At 39.8% G+C, this 17,911-nt stretch overlaps 1 protein-coding gene across 3 annotated transcripts in view; it reads left to right on the plus strand.

Moving 5' to 3' along the window:
- Nucleotides 1–858: 858 nt before the first annotated feature.
- The window catches only part of si:ch211-1e14.1 (UPF0606 protein KIAA1549), a 93,990-nt gene continuing 76,937 nt past the window's right edge, over nt 859–17,911 (plus strand). For all 3 annotated transcript variants that reach the window (XM_041796624.1, XM_041796626.1, XM_041796625.1), the window contains exons 1-2: nt 859–1,021; nt 5,292–5,578. In XM_041796624.1, coding sequence (XP_041652558.1) covers nt 5,446–5,578 — 133 coding nt within the window. In that variant the 5' untranslated portion in view covers nt 859–1,021; nt 5,292–5,445. The remainder of the gene's footprint in view (nt 1,022–5,291; nt 5,579–17,911) is intronic.

Below are 17,911 nucleotides of genomic sequence, written 5' to 3' on the forward strand. Positions count from 1 at the left end.
CGATTAAAACATTACAGTAACTGCCATGATATGACTCAAACTGGAATAGTTCTACAATTACCTTTGTTCGCTGTTATATGTTTAATTATTTGAAGTCTTTGCAAGAAATTAGAGATGTATTTGGCTGTAACTGCTTCTCTTTTACGTGCAGTGTCAAATGCATTTGCAGAAAAGAAAGAGATGTGAGCTGGGCAGAAAACAACACAGAATACCAGGTTGATTGCATTGAAAGAGCAGCATTAATTGGTTTGAATTATGTGCTTAGATCATACAATTAAGCTTTACTTTTGTAATTTAAGTTAAACATAAAAATTTGGTTATGATCAGTTCTAATGAAAGCTATAGATAGGCCCATCTGTTCCCTATTGTCAAATCAAGGGAGTGAAATTGAGATTATCCTGCAATTTGTACAAACTTGGCCCTTTTATATTAGTGATGCCCTCCTCGGTAATCAAATTTGCCTATTTCTGGGTTAATTATGCAATAGCAAAATAAAAAGGTAGTAATTACAGCAGCCAGTCGGCTGATTTTTGCAGAAATTTTCAGGATTTCTCTGAAGCTTATAAGTAGATAAAGTCTATCTTTAAAGGCTGACTGTAGGTGACATGTCCATCCATGCCTTTACCTTTCTAAGTGCATCATCCTATGAGGCAACGTTGCCGTGGAAGCCGCAGACGCCAGTCGAAGCAGACCAACCTAATTTTTAAACCCCCACATGGACAGAAAAGAGCAGCAGCCAATCAGAGCGGGGGTTGATAAATTAGAGACTAATCAGATCAGCCAGGGGGCGGGACTAACCCAATCCTCAGGACGGGAGAAGGTAACTGTTACCAAAAGAGAGTCAGATGAAAACCAGCGACCAGCTCCTGCTGTAAACGTGTGCTGTGAAATAACTTCTAACGCAGGCAGGTGGTCACCTGGAGGTTTACAAGGAAGCCTCGGAGAGTATTTTATTCCACTGGAGGATATTTTCACACAAAGGAACTGACAGAGTTGGAGCTCCATATTTTTTTTTTTTTTGGTAAGTCTGAATGCGCAGCTATGAGCAGGCTGACAGGAATGGCTGGAGAAAGGAGAAAAATCTCGTGTTATGTTTGCACTCAGAGCTAGCTGTCTGATATGTTTCAGAGTATTTCAGCTAGCCTGAGCTGTGACTCGTGTATGAGGGATGTAACATGCTTTGTGTATCTCTGTATGAACAGCCACATGACCGTGAAACTTGCAAGTAACGGGACGGGATGTAGGACAAGAGACTGCACTGTGTCATGATGAAGGCAGCCACACATGAAGTCTGTGTGCTGCATGCATGTGCAGTGTTTATTTAAGCTTGTTTGGACTATATGATGGCTATAATCCCTCACTTGTAGGCCTATTTGTATGACTAATGTTATTAACATTGCCTTAATGGCCTGGTTTGCCTTGTGCATAAAACATGTGAGAGGTTTCTTTACACCATAGACCCTGTGTGCATGTCCCAAATTTGGATGTTTATGAAAATAGGGATGTGCAGCTTTTCCATACAGTCATGCCTCAGTGAAAGGAGAGATTTGGTCTGGATCTGAGTTAGACAAATAGGGTACAAGCAGGACGAGTTTAAACCAGAAATGCATCTCTTTAATTATACTAAAAGTGCAGGAAAATTCACATTTATTAATAGTAGATATGGCACTTTTTACACAACAAACTACTATAAAATTTAGCTTAAGAACTGACATTTTTCCTCTGATTAAATTCATAACTTTGGGTGCTTTTGCAGTATTATCTTGTCAAAAAATAATTGCATACATATTCACTGAGATATTTCATATTTTAATGAGTTTTAGTTATATTTCCGTTTATGCTTTCTCGAGCAGCAGTTGTTCCTAGTTAATGTAAATATGTGTTTGTTTTGTATGGAATCCCTGAATGGACATACATCCAAATTAAAACTGTTTTCCCATGACAGTTAGCATGTTTACAGGCAGTTAAAGAAAAGTTAAATTATTGTGTTAGTCTGACAGAAACTGGACTTGTAAAATGCATGAAAACATGCCAGTTCAACTGGAATCGTACAAACAGAATTTTCTAAAATTGGACTAACAAACCTAGATAATGAGGCTGGAGTTTGATTGACTCTTGCATGTGTCTCAATGTAACCCAGATGGGACTTAGAGTTCTGATCATGCACTACAATATCAGCGCTGGACTTTGACCCACAAACCAAACTACATAAAGCAAAGCATAGCAGAAGTTGTGTTGTCTGCATATCATTAAAACCTGGAAGTATTGAGAGCAATGCATTTGTGTTTTAAGTAACGTGTAGAGAAAGTACGAAATGCATTGAGATAAAATTTGTTTGTTCATGTTTTTACTGTTCAACTTAAAACTAGTCCTCCAGTCTGTGGTAACTAGCTGAAAGGGGGGTTGTAGCCACAGTGGAAGTGGACGTGTCTCCATTAATGAGTCATTCACTCCTGGTGTTTGCATACTAGGACAGGGAACAGTGTTTTCCTTAGCTTGTCTGTAAGGGGCGTGGCCTGGCAGCACCAAATTTTTGCTTAACTTGTTTCAAAATAGAAAGCAAATGCTATAAGTTCACAATTGATATTGCATTGTTACAATAACACCTGATAAGTTTAGTTCAATACTGTAAAAGAGTGTATTTGGTCCCCAGTGGAAGTGGTGTTAAGTTAACTCTTTCCCTATTGCTATAGTTTTAAAGTTAAATGAACTCCAAATAGAGTAAATATTGCACAGATGTGTTACTTACTCTATAAAGCGTTATTAAAACTCAACACTTGTGATAATAAACTCTGAACCGTGTTAAAATTACTCTCCATAGTGTTGGTAATTCATTTTTCAACTCAGCACATCAAAACCTTGACCGTTAATTCAACCCCCATAGTGTTAAATTTAACATGATTTCAGAGTTCTGCAATTCTGCATCATTATATCCTTTTTATGAGAGGTGCTGATTGGACACTATTGGTAATTGATGCAATTCAATGCAACTTTAATATTTCCTTAATTTGACCTTACAACTGAGGTCATGTTAGCCAGCTAAGTGTCTGTATTTAAGAATAAGGCAGAGAATTAAACCCTTTACCAGAGAGAGCTCATTCACATGGAATAATTATCTATCCCAACAAATATACTCTTTTAACTTTGTAGGCAGTCGGTAACTTAATTAACTCAGTTGATAACTTCACTCATGGTGAAAAAGTGTAACCTTGTAAAGCAGATGGATTTGTCTGTTTTTGTGTTTCTCACTGGCACATCCATCTTGTAAACCTCCCATCTGAACAGTTTGGGCCTGGTTAGAAAGTGACAGGACAAATCTGGAGAAAGAGGCAGTAGTGACGTAAAGAAGCAGCTGGTGCAATTCTGGCTGAAGACATTAGCGTGGATGCTGCCAGCGCCAGTTTTATCAGAACTTGACGAAAAGAAGAACAAAGAACAGCAGTGAGTTTTTCCTTTTCAAAAACAACAAAAGTTGCGTTCTGACAAGTCTACAGTCGGCATGGTTTGCATTATGTAGCTCTCTATGGAGTTTATTGCTGGGTAGCATCTACATCACCTGTTTTGTTGCTCTGAGTGGCCTGTAAAGATGTGACAGACAGAACGTTCATCCAATCACCCTCCAAGTTTTTTTTCAAAGGCTCCGCCCTTTCCCTGTCTATGAGAGGTTTCCCAGATGGATATGTGAAACAAATCCATCTTGCGTGTCAGGTTAGCAAAAGTGTTAAAAATAAAAAAGCAACAACATGAGTAAAATAATCCCAGCAGTGATCACTGTACAACAGAGAATATCTAAACACAATTAAACCACATATAAACACTCTCTGCCCAAGGGCAGAGGCGGGGGAAAACTCTGCCTATATATCCCCAGATTTGGATTGTCACTGGGCCAAGCTTAGATCAACTGACTTTCTACAGAGTTTGACGGATCCAGACAGTAAAGTAACTCAAACTCTGAAGGCTGTTTCACTCAGGATGGAGTTAAAATTACACTTTAGGAGTTAAATCAACTCTGAAATGTTTAACACTAAGAAAATAACACACTTGTTGACGTGGTTAGTGAGGGAAGTAAGGGTAAATAAATAATGACCTGTGTTGTGTGCACATGAACTTTATGCCACCCCAGCACAAGTCTGGGCCCTAGTTGGACAACCCCTTCAAAAAGTCTGGATCCATCCCTGCATGCTTGTTAAACTGGCATACTGCGGGCACACCGTAGTACTGTCGCTGGCAGCAGAAACAAGGGCTCTGTTGATGGGGGTGGGAGGGGGGGGACGGTAACAAGAAGGACAGAGACATAACTTTAAAACAAGTAAAAGACAGACAACTACCTGTGGATGTGAAACAATAAGCAATTCATCTACATCTTGAGGGGATTGTTTTTTTCAAATCAAATCTGATGTAATGGGCTGCCATATCTACATTTCCCTGTTCTTGCCAGGAAACTAAAGCTGTGTTGATAATGTAAATGTTTCAGAGGAATATCTTTAAGAGAAGCTGACTGAAAATGGGCTAAAACAATAGAAAACATTTGTAACTTTTGTAAGGAAGAGGCTTTGTCATATTAATTTTCTGGCTCTTTGTCACAGAAACCATAAAGGGAATCTGCCTGTCAGTGTGGCTGTGTAAAAGTCAAGAGCTCTTCTCCAGTAGGAAGATGAAGCAGAGGGGTGACACTGTAAAGGACAGCCAGATGCATAAAACATGCTCACACTATGTTGAAATTAAAGTTAATTGATTAAATTATATAGCCTATATTAAATAAACAAAGTCTTATAAGCCTTAATTTGGAGTGGCGGGGAAACACTTGAGATAGTTGTCCTATGGTTCTGAGTCAGTAAATGGCTCTGAGTCAGTAAATTTCATTTGCATTCTCCAGATTTCCACAAGTTTTCTTATTACTTTGAGAGTGTTAAAACATCCACAGGAACAATGAAAAACATTGATTCCTAAATTCACTTTTGTCAGACATAACCAGCATATTATCGTCAGCATAATGACAGTTCAGAACCCGGATGGAGCCAGATATTTAAGTCTAAACTCAAAGGTATGCTGTCTTTACATGCATTACAGTGGGTCTGGGTATAGAACTGAGATTTCTTTTTTTGTTCAGAATTATATATGATTTTGTTTTATAGGACAGTGTCATCTGCATACAGTTGAACATGACAGCCATGAAAGATTAAAGATAAATTGTTGACATGAATGGAAAAGAGAAGTTGGCCTAATATTGAGCCCTGAGGCACACCTCATTGTTGCAACACCTCACACTTTTGGTCTTTTACTTTCAACAGCCATCCTTCAGTCTCCAAACCCGAGGTATGGAAGGACGCCTAAACTAAAGGAACAAGCAGCTGAAATATCACCAACCCCAACCAATCGTCTCTTCAAAATGAGTCTTCTCTTCATAACCGGCTGAAATGGCGTGACTTCACCCCACGCCGCACCATGGCGGGTTTAGTCTCCTGTGTGGGTTTGGTGGCGATGCTCGAGGCTCTCATGCATGCACACAGTCAGCGTGCAGTGTTTCTGGGGATTACGGTGTTGGTCTCGGTGATCACAGCTGACTCACCTGTTGCAGGTAAGAGAACACCTCACTCTGACTCACACTTGATCCAGTAACTTTTACCTTCTGTTGCATAACACAGAGAAACAGATCGGTGTCTTGTACAACGTTTACTTTACTTTGTGACAAGTTAAAAGCACCAGGTTCATTCCTCTTTTCAGATAGGTTTTACTAAGGAGAGTGGAAAAAAGACAGAAATCTTTTTTTTAAACTTAAGAAGTTTATCTCATAGACCTGTTATTCATTGAGGTGACAATAAAGCTTTGAACATCTCTGTGTTGATCCTCTCCATATATGAAGACAGTTTAAAGCCCTGGTTTACACGTGTACATACGCAACATACAATAAACTCCCATTCCCAGCAGCTAAAGCTTGAATATATGTGAACACACAACTATTGTGTTTTCTATAATCTTTGTACCGAAAAAGTTCTACATTTATGCGCCTCTTTGTTGTCCATTGTGCCATTTTGCAAGTGAACACAGTGCATGGTGGGAAATACACCATACCCCTTGGTTTCAAGTGTGGTCCTGGAAAATTTTCGTTTCAAGGGCTTTGTAGCCCTTAGCCCTAGCCCTTGATTCAAAAGAGGGCTAGGGCGTGACGTGAAAACGCAAAATCAAGGGGAAGGGCTAAGATAAGGGCTTCCGCGTGGACAAAAGGTAGTTAAGTAGCATTTTTATTCATAGCTTCAATAAACAAAATTAACACTGATACATGCATAAAGAAAAGGAATAACAATAAACAAAGACAATAACATTGCATAATGTCAGCCAATAAGGCGTATCAAAGACAGTGTAATTTAAGTCAATTCTAAATAAAATAGAGGTGCTTTGAGCTGTGATTTGAAAACAGAATCAGTTAACTTATCAAATGTGAGGGAGGGGTTGGTTCTACAACTGCAACTGCTAAACCTAACGTTATGTCACCATAATGTCTAAATATCATCTGCACATCTGATTTTCACTAACTGGCTTCTTTTGAGCCTAAGGCTGGTGTGTGAACCAGTGATGCGAAGCTGTGCACACTCATGCAGAGGAACTATGGCTTGCTTGTGGCGATTGGTTATCCTCCACATTCAAAAGTATTTATACATGTAGATCTTTGAAACTGCCATGTCAAATTGTAAAAGTCACATATTGTTAATTTAAGATTTTTCTACTGATTTATTACTTTCAGTTTGATGGTTATCGCTTGTACCAAAGATTGGATGAGAGAAATATAACATCCTCTCTAAATATTATCCAATATTCTATCATCCTTATTTGTTAAAAATCAAACTTAACTGACTCCGAGCAGGTTTGTTAAACATAAATGAATGTTTTCAGCAGCACAGTAACCCACATTAAAACCTAGGAGACGTTTAGTAAGCACAAACATGGTCTTGTTTGTGGGCGAGGAGCAGCTGCACTGGAGCACGCAGGGTTGTTTTGTTCCTTACTCAAGGCAAATCTAACCAGCAGCCTCTCAGTTAGCTGGGCTAACCTTTGAGCCACGGCTGTCAGCTCTTCTTCTACATCAACTTTGTCATTGTCCTTATACAATAATACAGCTCTGTTCTTTGTTTTAAGAATATGGTGGATTGTCATGTCTTGTTTTTGATGTCAGAGCAGCTGCCTGACCTTGGCTATTTTTGACATGAATAACAACACATACATGCTCTATTCTGGCTTTCCTAATGAAGTGGCTTTATTGTTACAGTCCACAGATTGTACAGTTTAACACATTCTCGGTGATTAGAGAGAGAAAGCGCCTAAATGTGTTGGCGTGATGTGTTTTTACTTCCCCAGGCTTATTTTGATATGTAGTGACACGATACCACAAACACCCCTCCCCCCATGCATTGCCCCATGAAAGTAAACGATTAAAGAGCAGCCAAACTCTCATGATATCATGTTTTAATAGGATTATGGTGCAAATGCTGGGGTGAGAATGTTGCATAGGAAATCAGGAATTAGCACATTTATAATCAAATAAGTAATATTTGATCTGATCTGACTTGTGACATCTGCTGTCGACATTATTATTGCTATAAATGTAAATATAAAGTTCCAACTGCTAAACAGACCCTCATCCCTCCCACTTTTATTGTCATTTTAGAGTATAAAGTGAACATGAAGCTGATCTGTAGACAGTGTTGGCTGTTAACATGAGTCTGGTTCTGCTCAATTTTTCTGTCTGCTAGGTTGACTACTCACTCGACAGTCTTGGGCTGATTTCATGTCCAAATGCCAAGATGGTTAGCATTAGTATCAGAGTGTGAGATATAAAGGCTCAAGATAATTAACTTGAGAATTTGGAGGTGCAAGTATTTATACTCTTAACTTATTAAGCCTCTTTTATTAGGCTACGGCTCGAAATTTACAGCCCATCTTTGAATGAGTATAACTGTAAGTACAAGATCTATTTGAATGGTCAAGGTACGATAATGAAGACAGCACCTGTGAAGTTTGTTCAGGAGTGTAAATATGTGTATATATGTTACTGGATCAGAGAGAATCAAGTTGGCAAATTAAAAATTTCATTTTCGCCTATTTTTTATTGCAATTTTAGCATATATATCTCATAGAAATAATGCAGGTAAAGTCCAAAAATCTCCAGTAGGCCAAATCACCACGTTTTCACATTACCTCTTTCAACTTTCATGCCACTAGAGGTTATCAGGACAAAATAAGACAGATTTTAGTAAAAAATATCCAGGTGAAATCCCCTCTTGTGCCATTTGGGCCCAATTTGGCCCAATCTCTGCCATTTGAAAATTTTCAGGTATCAAACTTTTTTTTTTTTACTCGTATGCCATTATAGGTGGTCACTGCATCATGGAATTCTTTTTTTCTCCTCAAATCACCCAGAACTCCATATAGTTCCCTTTCAAAGGAAGTCTTGTAAAGGAACTAAAGTTTGATACCAAGAGGAGCTGATTTATTTTCAATGGCACAAAAAACAACACAAAATAAAGTGCAGAACACTAGAAGAAACTGTAACAAATGGAAACTGCACAGACATGACTACAATTTTCAGGAGAGGCCCGGCTTTTAAATGAGACCATGTTTGTACCTGTAGTACCAGGCACCATCCCGTAGGGGGCGGAAGTGTCTGGCTACGTAGCACTACGGCCACTTTGATATATGGTCATTGATTTGAGTCCTTTTTGAATTGGATGTGGTGCGGGTAAAAATTGTTTATTTGGGCTTGTAGCTGAGCTTCTTCTGTTTGATGTGATGTGTAACATGACTGTTTTTGTGCAAAACTAGAGTGCACAGAGCAAGTTTGTTTGGATCATGGTGAGCAGGACCAAATTTGGTCCCGCTAGGTCTTAAGAGGTTAAATGTCTCTGGGTTGCAAACAGCACTGTGCTGAACTTTAAGGCACATTGAGTCAAATGTTGAGGCTGAAGTAAGGCTTGGAAGAGGGGAGTGAGTCTGCCTGAGGGCACCATCAGGCAAGAAGGAGGATTGACACAACCCTGGTGGAGCTCTGGATGTCCTTGCTTGTGACCGAGGGCATGGGGAAATATTCTGTTAAGGAAATAACAATGTTCCTACCTTTAGGGAGAGTAAAGGGTGAATTTGGCAAGCAAGCCCTGCCTAAAGTACCTTCCAGACGGGTAGTAGGGTAGTACAATCTGGTTTGCCCTCTTGCAAAATCCTCCAGTAGCAAGCATTACATACAGATAGATAAATTTACAAGAATGTTCACGGTGCCGACAAGAGTATCAGATGAAACAGCAAGTATGTATATCTCTGGCCTTAAAGCTCTCAAATGAGAACTTGTCACCAAAATAAAAAAAATGTCATCTCTTAAATGTTTATAAAGAAAAAGATGCAGTTTGTAGCTAAAATTGAACAAATCCTGAACGAACAAAGGGATGGAGATACTTGTATAAAAGTTAATTTTCTCCTGGTTATTTCTTTTCTGACAGTCTTATGATAGCTTTCTGTTCACTCGCTTAAACTACCATGAGACGTTTGACCTCCTGTTTTTTCCTATGACAGGCTCATCTAAAAAGTGGGCTACTGTTCCATTTTTAGTTGTGTATCCCTACTCTTCATGCTCTATATTTTTATAGGACTTCTAAATTTGCACTCAGGCTTCATCACGATTGTCACTGCTCAGAAAATGTTTAATTTTCAAGCAAAAAGGCTAATTGTGGTTGATCTTTCTGCATGATTTAGATGATCACACGAAGCTAAATGCTTTTCTCTGTGGCACTGTTGGCCAGATTACAAACTCTGCATCACATGAGAGTTAATTTATCAGCAGAGTTTTGGAGACATTTCAACTTCTTCCTGTCCTGAATTAGCCCGTTTCTTTAGTGTCACCGTAAATTTGGAAAAGCAACAGAGATTTATTTTTCTCAGATAATTACTGTATAAATGAAACCACCCTGCATTGATTGTAGATTTTCTGTAAAGGATTATAAAAACAGTTGCAGAATTTTTCTTTGAAATAACTCCCCTGCAGCCGCCTGCATTACACAGAATAAAAACAACAATGTTTGATTAATTTAGATGGTTGCAGTCTTAATTCCTTACCAGTGTGTGGCTAGTACACTTATCTGGTAGTTTTCCTTACTTGAATCCAACAAACATGTCCAGATTTTATTTATTGATGAGTTATTTTAAAGTTAATGATCCCTTAAAACAAGAAAGATGACAATATCCAGGGGCAAACTCATCCTTACTCTAGTTTAATTTGTCTATTCTTAAAATAAATCTGGCATTAGATGCTGGCTCTTACTTTCTGCTGCCAGTAAGCTCCCTGAAGGCACATACGTAGTTTTTATGCCCTGATACTGACACCAGTGTTCTATCCATGCAGACACCAAAAGTAAAGCATGTCTGTTTTTAAAAAAAAGTTGCTTATGCTGTGACTGTTACCAGGTTGATTCCATCGCAAAGTGCACACATCAGTGCACAGTCAACAATAGTCATGGGCATTTGGAATAGTTTTAAATGTTATTTGGTTTTTTGGAAGGCACCTTATGATCTACTTTCTACGTTTCACTACCCCTCGAGGGGTCCCACTCCACTTTGGGAACCACTGCCCAAGATGGCACTTTATCAGGGTTTGTCAACTGGAAGGCACCATACAGGGCACTTTATTATTTTTTCTGCATCACAGGGGCATCCAAGAGCGCTTTTTATCAGGGTTTGACAAATAAGAGGGTAACCTAGAGAGCACTTTATCACATCCTGTAAACTAGAAGAGCAGAGGGCAGGTTTTTTTCCCCACTGGATAGGCACTCCAAAAGGTGCTTCATCTGGAAATGTGCTCAAGATGTCCCTTTTTCACTTATTGTCCAATGGAAATGCACCCTAGAGGGCACTTTATCATATTTTGCACCATAGGGGCATCCAAGAGAGCATTTTACCATGTTCTGATCACTGGGAACATGCCCAAGACGGCACTTAACCTTTTGTTTTTTCCTGGAAATATGTCTGAGGGCACTTAATCACTTATTGTCCAATGTAAAGGCACCCTAGAGGCCACTTTATCATGTTTTTATCCCCTGGAAACATGCCCATGATGGCACTTAACCTTTTTTTCCTGCAAATATGCCCAAGAGGGCACTTAATCACTTTTTGTCCAATGGGAAGGCACTATAGAGAGCTCTCTTCTTTTTTATCCACTGGGAGGGCACCTAAGAGGCACTTTATCATGTTTTACACCATGGGGGCAAAACATGATAAAGTGTCATGTTATGTCCACTAGAAAGGAAGCCTAGACTGCAATTTTTCCAGATTTTCCCAGTGGAAAAGGAACCCTAAAAATACTTTATCATGTTATGTGCACACAAAAGGAACCTCAGAGGGCTCTCTCATCTTTTAAACACTATTTGGACACCCTAGAGGACGCTATGTCCACTGGAAAGGCACATTTTCATGTTGTTTTTCACTGGAAAGGCACCCTATAGCAGTGGTTCTCAACCTTGATCCCATTCGGGGTCACGGTGAGGCTGGAGCCTATCCCAGCTGTCATTTGGCAAGAGGCGGGGTACACCCAGGGCTGACATGTAGAGACAGACAACCAGGCACGCTCACACTTACAACTACGTGCAATTTAAGAGTCACCAATTAACTTAACAAGCATGTTTTTGGTGATGGGTGGAAGCTGGAGTACCGGGGAAAACCCAGCATGCACAGGGAGAACATGCAAACTCTGCACAGAAAGGCCTTGACCGGGAAGCGAACCAGAAACCGTCTTGCTGTGAGGCAACAGCGCTAACCCTTGCGCCGCTTTTATTTTACATTAAACTAATTTAACTAATTACATGCATATATTTTAATTAAAATGGCTAAAATATACAGTTTGATATAGATTAAAAGATATTCTCCTTTTTATTTTAGGCATCTGGTGACCCCCTCTCCGTGTCTTGGACCCCCAAGGGGGTCCCGACCCCAACATTGAGAACCACTACCCTAGACAGCACTGTCATGTTTTCCCACTGGCATCCTGTATGGCACTTTATGATGTTTTATCCACTGGAAAATATCCGAAAGGCACTTTGTCTTATTTGTTAAGGCACCATAGAAGGCCCTTTACATATTTTATCTACAGGAAAGACGCCCTAGAGGACACATCCAAAAGGCACTTTTACTACATTTCTTGAAATTTGGGTGCAAGAGGGGGTGATTGAATGCCAGCACCTCCTTAGAGTCCACCAGAGTGACTGTCCTCATGTCTGTTGTCCCCCATTTTCTTAAAAGGTTTTTATGATTTTAGAATTCTCTTGTGTGCCAGCTTTAGACAGTGTGCTCCAGTTTGTCTGCAGTTATGAAGGACATTATTGCCAGTACAGTACAGATCAGGGTCACCAAGAAGTCATTGCTAAATATTCAACTTATAACGGAGGCCAAATTTACCCACAAATCTGTACGCACTGAAAAAACTTGCAGCTCCATGAAAAGAAATAGTTGTCAGAGTAGTTCTAGTTGTTGTGTCAGAGGAGTTTTTCAGTTCACTTCACTTTGAAAAGTTTAAACTCTGTTTCCACATTCTGTTTGAACAGTGAACTCAGCAGTCATGTAGCTTTCCTCAGACTGACTCATAACTTTATAGTTTCTAGGTCAAATGGAGCAGGACGCCGTACGTCTAATTGTTCCTCCAGACTCCACATCTTACAGTAATTTTCCTCTTTTTCACGTCTCCTGGTCTTTTCTTCCTCCCTGCTCAGTTTCTGCTAAACTAATAGCTCCATATCCCTAGATTTAATATAAAAGATCACTACAAATGTACTGGAGTAATTGTAAGCTTCTAAGTGATTTAATGAAGTGCTCTTGCAGTTTTGGTTTCAACTCGCTCTCACTCTGCACTGCAGTGGCTGGCAAGTTCAGGACAGCGAGCTGCAGGCCAGCAAAGTCCTGGCTAATTACCAGAGCACTCTGTTGCCATGTGAAATGTGATCCATGCAGGATGACAATATGGCCATTCATTATTCATTAGAGCTGGGAGCCAGTTGCAGATCAATGGGTAGAAGCTATCAAAAGCCAAACAGTGGGTACCTCTGCTCTCTGTGGGCCTGCAGCTCAACCAGAGAGATCGTTGGAGAGCAGCCGGCCCCCGTATTATCTGACTGAGAGGAGCGGTGAAAGCTGCCCTGCTGGTCAAGGACGGGTCAATCATAGCAGACGGACCTTTCAGACCTCACATGTCAGAGTTATACTTGAGACAGCTCTTTAGAGGATGACCACAGTCCCACACATGTAATTTTTTCCAGTTGTCCGTTATTACCTGCATTAAACTGGTAGGCTGGGATGTGAGCGTACCTTAGTGGGGGCCTGGGAGTGGACATCTGTTAGTGATTTTGTGTACCCTGCAGAGGCAATTTTCCACTGCAGTCTCAGCATCCTACAAGTGTCCAAACACGGCCTGGATACTGTGGAACAACAACCCTGTTTAATCATGAGCTGAACAACTCCTCAGTGCTGTTTGAAGCTTTAGATTTATCATCTAGATAGTGTTACTTTTAAAATGACCTGGTCATTTTACTCAGCATGCAATGATGTGGCAAAAGAAATTACTTATTAGTAGCAGTAATAGTATAAAGTAACACTCTAGAGTGCTTTTGCAACACTAAAGACATGTGCTGGTTAGATCATCCAGAAGTAACACTGACTGTATTTCTACCTTTGAATATATATTGGCTTGTGTGCCATTTTACAGCCCATGCAAGTGGCTAGCAATCTGATAATGTAATATGTAAAGGCAAACCATATATGGCACAGCCCTTTTATTGAAAACAATACAGCTTAGGCTCTTAAACTTACATTTCACTAAAATAGTTTCCTATTTCATCCAAAAACCCAAATGTAACAGGGATGTTTCCACAAGATAAATGCTGTACCGTCTGTTATTTTATTAGTTTAATTCACCAGATACACATGCATCCACACCTTAGGGGATTTTACCATGAGGCAAAGGTAAGTAATTGCAGGGCAGCCAAAATATAGCCGTTTACTTGGTGTGTCCAAAATAAAATTAACCCTTTACCTATTGAGCCAGTGCCAGCGCTGTGTTTTATATGTCTGGAGTATTATTACCGTAACTGTGTCAAAGTTTGTCCAATCAGAAAAATTTCAACGGTGTTGGAAAGCTGAGAATTGTAGGCATGTGCATATATATGGCTCATTGCAGTACTCACAACCATATGACGTGGGCATTCATAGCAAAACACCAGAAGTATCGCGAGACCGCTACACGGATTCTCAACACTGTAACTCCTCGAAAGTTTGCTCAATCCAAAAAATTCCAACGCTGACAGAGACCTGAGAGTCTGTGCTTTCCGGCAATATGTGTGGTATATATATATTACGGTAATGTCAAACAGCACCATGAAAACGGCAGCCTTGGCAGAAGACGAGTGAGAAAGGAGAGTGAAGGCAGAGAGTAAAAGGAGAGCGAGTGAGAGTGGTGTTTTGTTTTCAAAAAATAGTGTTAGATAGTGGTATTTATGAGTGTCTGTCATGTGCAATAACAATTTGTTACTTGAGAATGTTGAGACTGCATTTTTCCACCTTTTTTTTGCACTAATTGTCGCCTATGTACATAGTTATCTTTTGCACTGTGTTCTGCACACACAGAGTCCTAGACTCAAAAAATGACTGGTGTTTGTTCTAAACATGTATAGGTTCACATTTCAAATGTCAAATCAAAACTTCATGAGCAATAAAAAAATTTCTTCTTATGAAAGCCATGAAAAACAAATCCATTTTTGTGTTTTTCTTCTTTTAAACTGCTGACAATTCCATATAATGTGTAATAATCATTAACCAGATGTTGAAAAGTCAAGTTCAGGTACTCCTGGGAAAAGGGACCAAAGCTCTCAGAGTTAGGGCATTTCCTGACTATTTTACAGCCAGAATAACAAAATATGTCCAAATCGCCATTTTTAGACTCAGTAGGTAAAGGGTTAGAAGTCAGAAATTACTTTCAATGATAAAAATGTGTATTTTCAATACAAACAAGTGGCCAAGTGTGAATGAAAAAGCATCAAAATAGAGACTGATTATTTGTGAACGTGCCTAAGGTGGCTTTCACACTAAGGGCCCGGCCCTGGATCCAGGTGCTTTTGGGCCCAAAGTCCAGTTCATTTTGTTTAGTGTGAATGCAAACCAACAGTGCCCGGGCTCCGGCACTGGGTCCACTTGGGGAGGTGGTCTCGGGCGAGATTCAAGCGGACCCTGGCACGGTTTAGATGAGATGTGTCCGTGCTGCAAAAGCCCATTAAATCCTCTGAGCTGCATGTAGATGTGTAGATATGAAGAGTGACGTTGCTGGCATCTTAAAAGTGATTTTACATCATCCATGGCTGCATGATGGACTTTTTTGCCTGGTTAAAGCAAAAACAGTCTTCGCTCAGGTCATGATGGAGCTGCTGTTTTAATGCAAAACAAATTTCAGATCTTGCATCTGACAATAAAGTGTTATCAAATCAAATCAAATCAAATCAAATGACCCGAGTGGTTGCCATGGTAGCTTCTTCTTTCTCCTCTTTGGCAGGTTTATGAACCAGCTACACGCATACCACCACCTGCTGTTTCAGATTGAGTACAACGTGAGTGGTCCTGGGCCGAATCGATGTTGCCAGTGTGAAAGCAAGCCAGTGGGGGGAAGGGGAAGGAGCAGGATCGCGCCACGGCACGGTTCGAAACAACTGGGCCTAATGTGAAAGCACCCAAGAGGGACCTCTGGCCCCAGCAGCAAGCCCATAGCCCCTCTATAAGCTAAAAAATGTCTCATATCATGCAAATGACAGTCAGGTAGCTCCTTACTGACATAGGAAACAATGAATTTGCAAATAGTTGTTTGGAAAAATGGTATGCGATGAAAAAAAAAGTATACATATAGGCTATACATTTGACACACATCCATACTTTTTATTATATATACTTTTCCTGTGATAACACGAACATGTCAGTCTCCATTCTTTTCTCTCAAGATTTCCACTCATTTATCTCATTTTCTTGGGATAACAAAGCTGGTTTTCCCAAAATAACAAGGCAATTCCACACTAATTTACTAAAATTGCATGCTATCCAGGGAAAGGGAAGTAAGAATAAAATGTATGCATGCATGCTTTTTGTATGCACTTTTTTATATGTTTGAGTTGTCATGTCTTTGTTTAGTCGTGTTTTGTTCCATTTAAGATCCAAACTGAAACATTTTTCATTGAAGCAATTGAAAATTGTAAAAGAATTCAGGTCGTGATTTCTGACAAGGGGGTAGTGGTGGGTCCTGATGTCTGACCAGTTAAGAACCACTGATCTAGGGTACTGTCTGGCAGGTAGAAGGGTTGCCACAATCCCCTGGTTGTACTGTGGATGTCCCAAGGCCCCCAAAACCATCAGTGGTCTCTGGGTGTATTATCAGGGGTGAGAAGGCCCAGACAAAAAGGATGCCATTAAGCTTGACCTTGGAGCCTGACTCTGGTTGCCTGCAGAGTTAAGCTAATTTAAGTGAACTGAAAGGCATTTATAGAACACAGAGTTTCAGATTTTATATTTCCTTTTCTCAGTTTAGGGTCAGGCAGATCAAATATGGGATTTTTCCCAGTACTTTTGGATGAGGGCTCCTCTTAAATCACAACTTGATTGTTTTACAGTTTAAGTTTAAGACTATTTTGGATGTTTGCAACAACCGTTAAATTCTTATAAATGCAACCAATGCTTTCTTACTTTATGCTTATAACTATTCTTACATACAATTTTGATGCAGTCTGGTGAAACCCAAGCTAGCTGTCGGCAACCCTCAGATGAATTTGTGCCAATTTTAAGGCTAAAATAAGTCTTTTTGTGGATTAGGAGAATCATTTTGCAAACACCCATATGTTTATTTTTCACGTCATATGGTTATCTCAGGGTTATCTTAAGTTGAAGAGTTAAAATCCAAAATAATTAAGATTATGGCTATATGTTAATACCAACATAAACTCACTGCATCTTTTTGGTTAACTTTCAGCCACGTCTCGTATCTAAATATCTTACAGGAAGACAAAAATAAATAAATAAACAGAGACATTTTTCTCCAGTGCTCTTTTTGTGGATGCTGTGTTGCAAAATGACTCATTCTTCATTATCTTAATGATCCATAGTACTCATAAAGTTTACACACTTTAAAAACTCCTCCAAGATCTTCCATCATATTTCAAAGCTGTCAATAGTGGGAGAGGGGGAGAGTTGATTCATTCAAAGTCTCAGGTTGGCTAGTTCTGAGGTTTTTGGACTCTTTTGGCATCTCATGAAGAGATAAAAGTTTCTTTATTTCTCTTTCAAACAGTCAGGGAGCAGAGAAGGTGACACTGTCTGAACTGCACAAAAGCATTGGGAATATTTTGGCAATGTGTTTTTGCACATGTAGGAGTTTGGCTGCTTTTATTGGCAATACAGCAGGACTTTTTTGTACTGGATGCAAAGGCCTTCAATTAGTGTTGTAGTGGTCTTAAAACAGGTATCGATTTAGTGGGATTTTCTTAGTGCTCTCAATGGAAGTGTTTCATTTTGGTATCATGACCCTCATAAATTTGAACATGTGTTAATGGAAACCTACTGAAATAAAGCTAGGACTGTTAAATTTATTCTGTCCGTGTCCCTGGTTTAAAAATAAGCACTCAGATGTGTCTCAGGCTGTGATCTGACGGGAAGCAGAGGTTTTTGTACCCTGGCCTGCTGTGAACTTTTGTTTATGACAAGTAGATCTCCCTGAGTGTCTGAATGTGCTCACTGTTTGTTCTGCTAACGTCCTGTCGCTGTTTGCAGCTCAAAGTGTGCAACACAAAGTTCATGATTTGACAGACGGCAGCACTGAGGCCAAATGGTGCTGGGCCTGATTTGCTCCATGCTCCGATGG

The sequence above is a fragment of the Cheilinus undulatus genome, linkage group 9, assembly GCF_018320785.1.
Source record: "Cheilinus undulatus linkage group 9, ASM1832078v1, whole genome shotgun sequence".
Taxonomy (NCBI): Eukaryota; Metazoa; Chordata; class Actinopteri; order Labriformes; family Labridae; genus Cheilinus; species Cheilinus undulatus.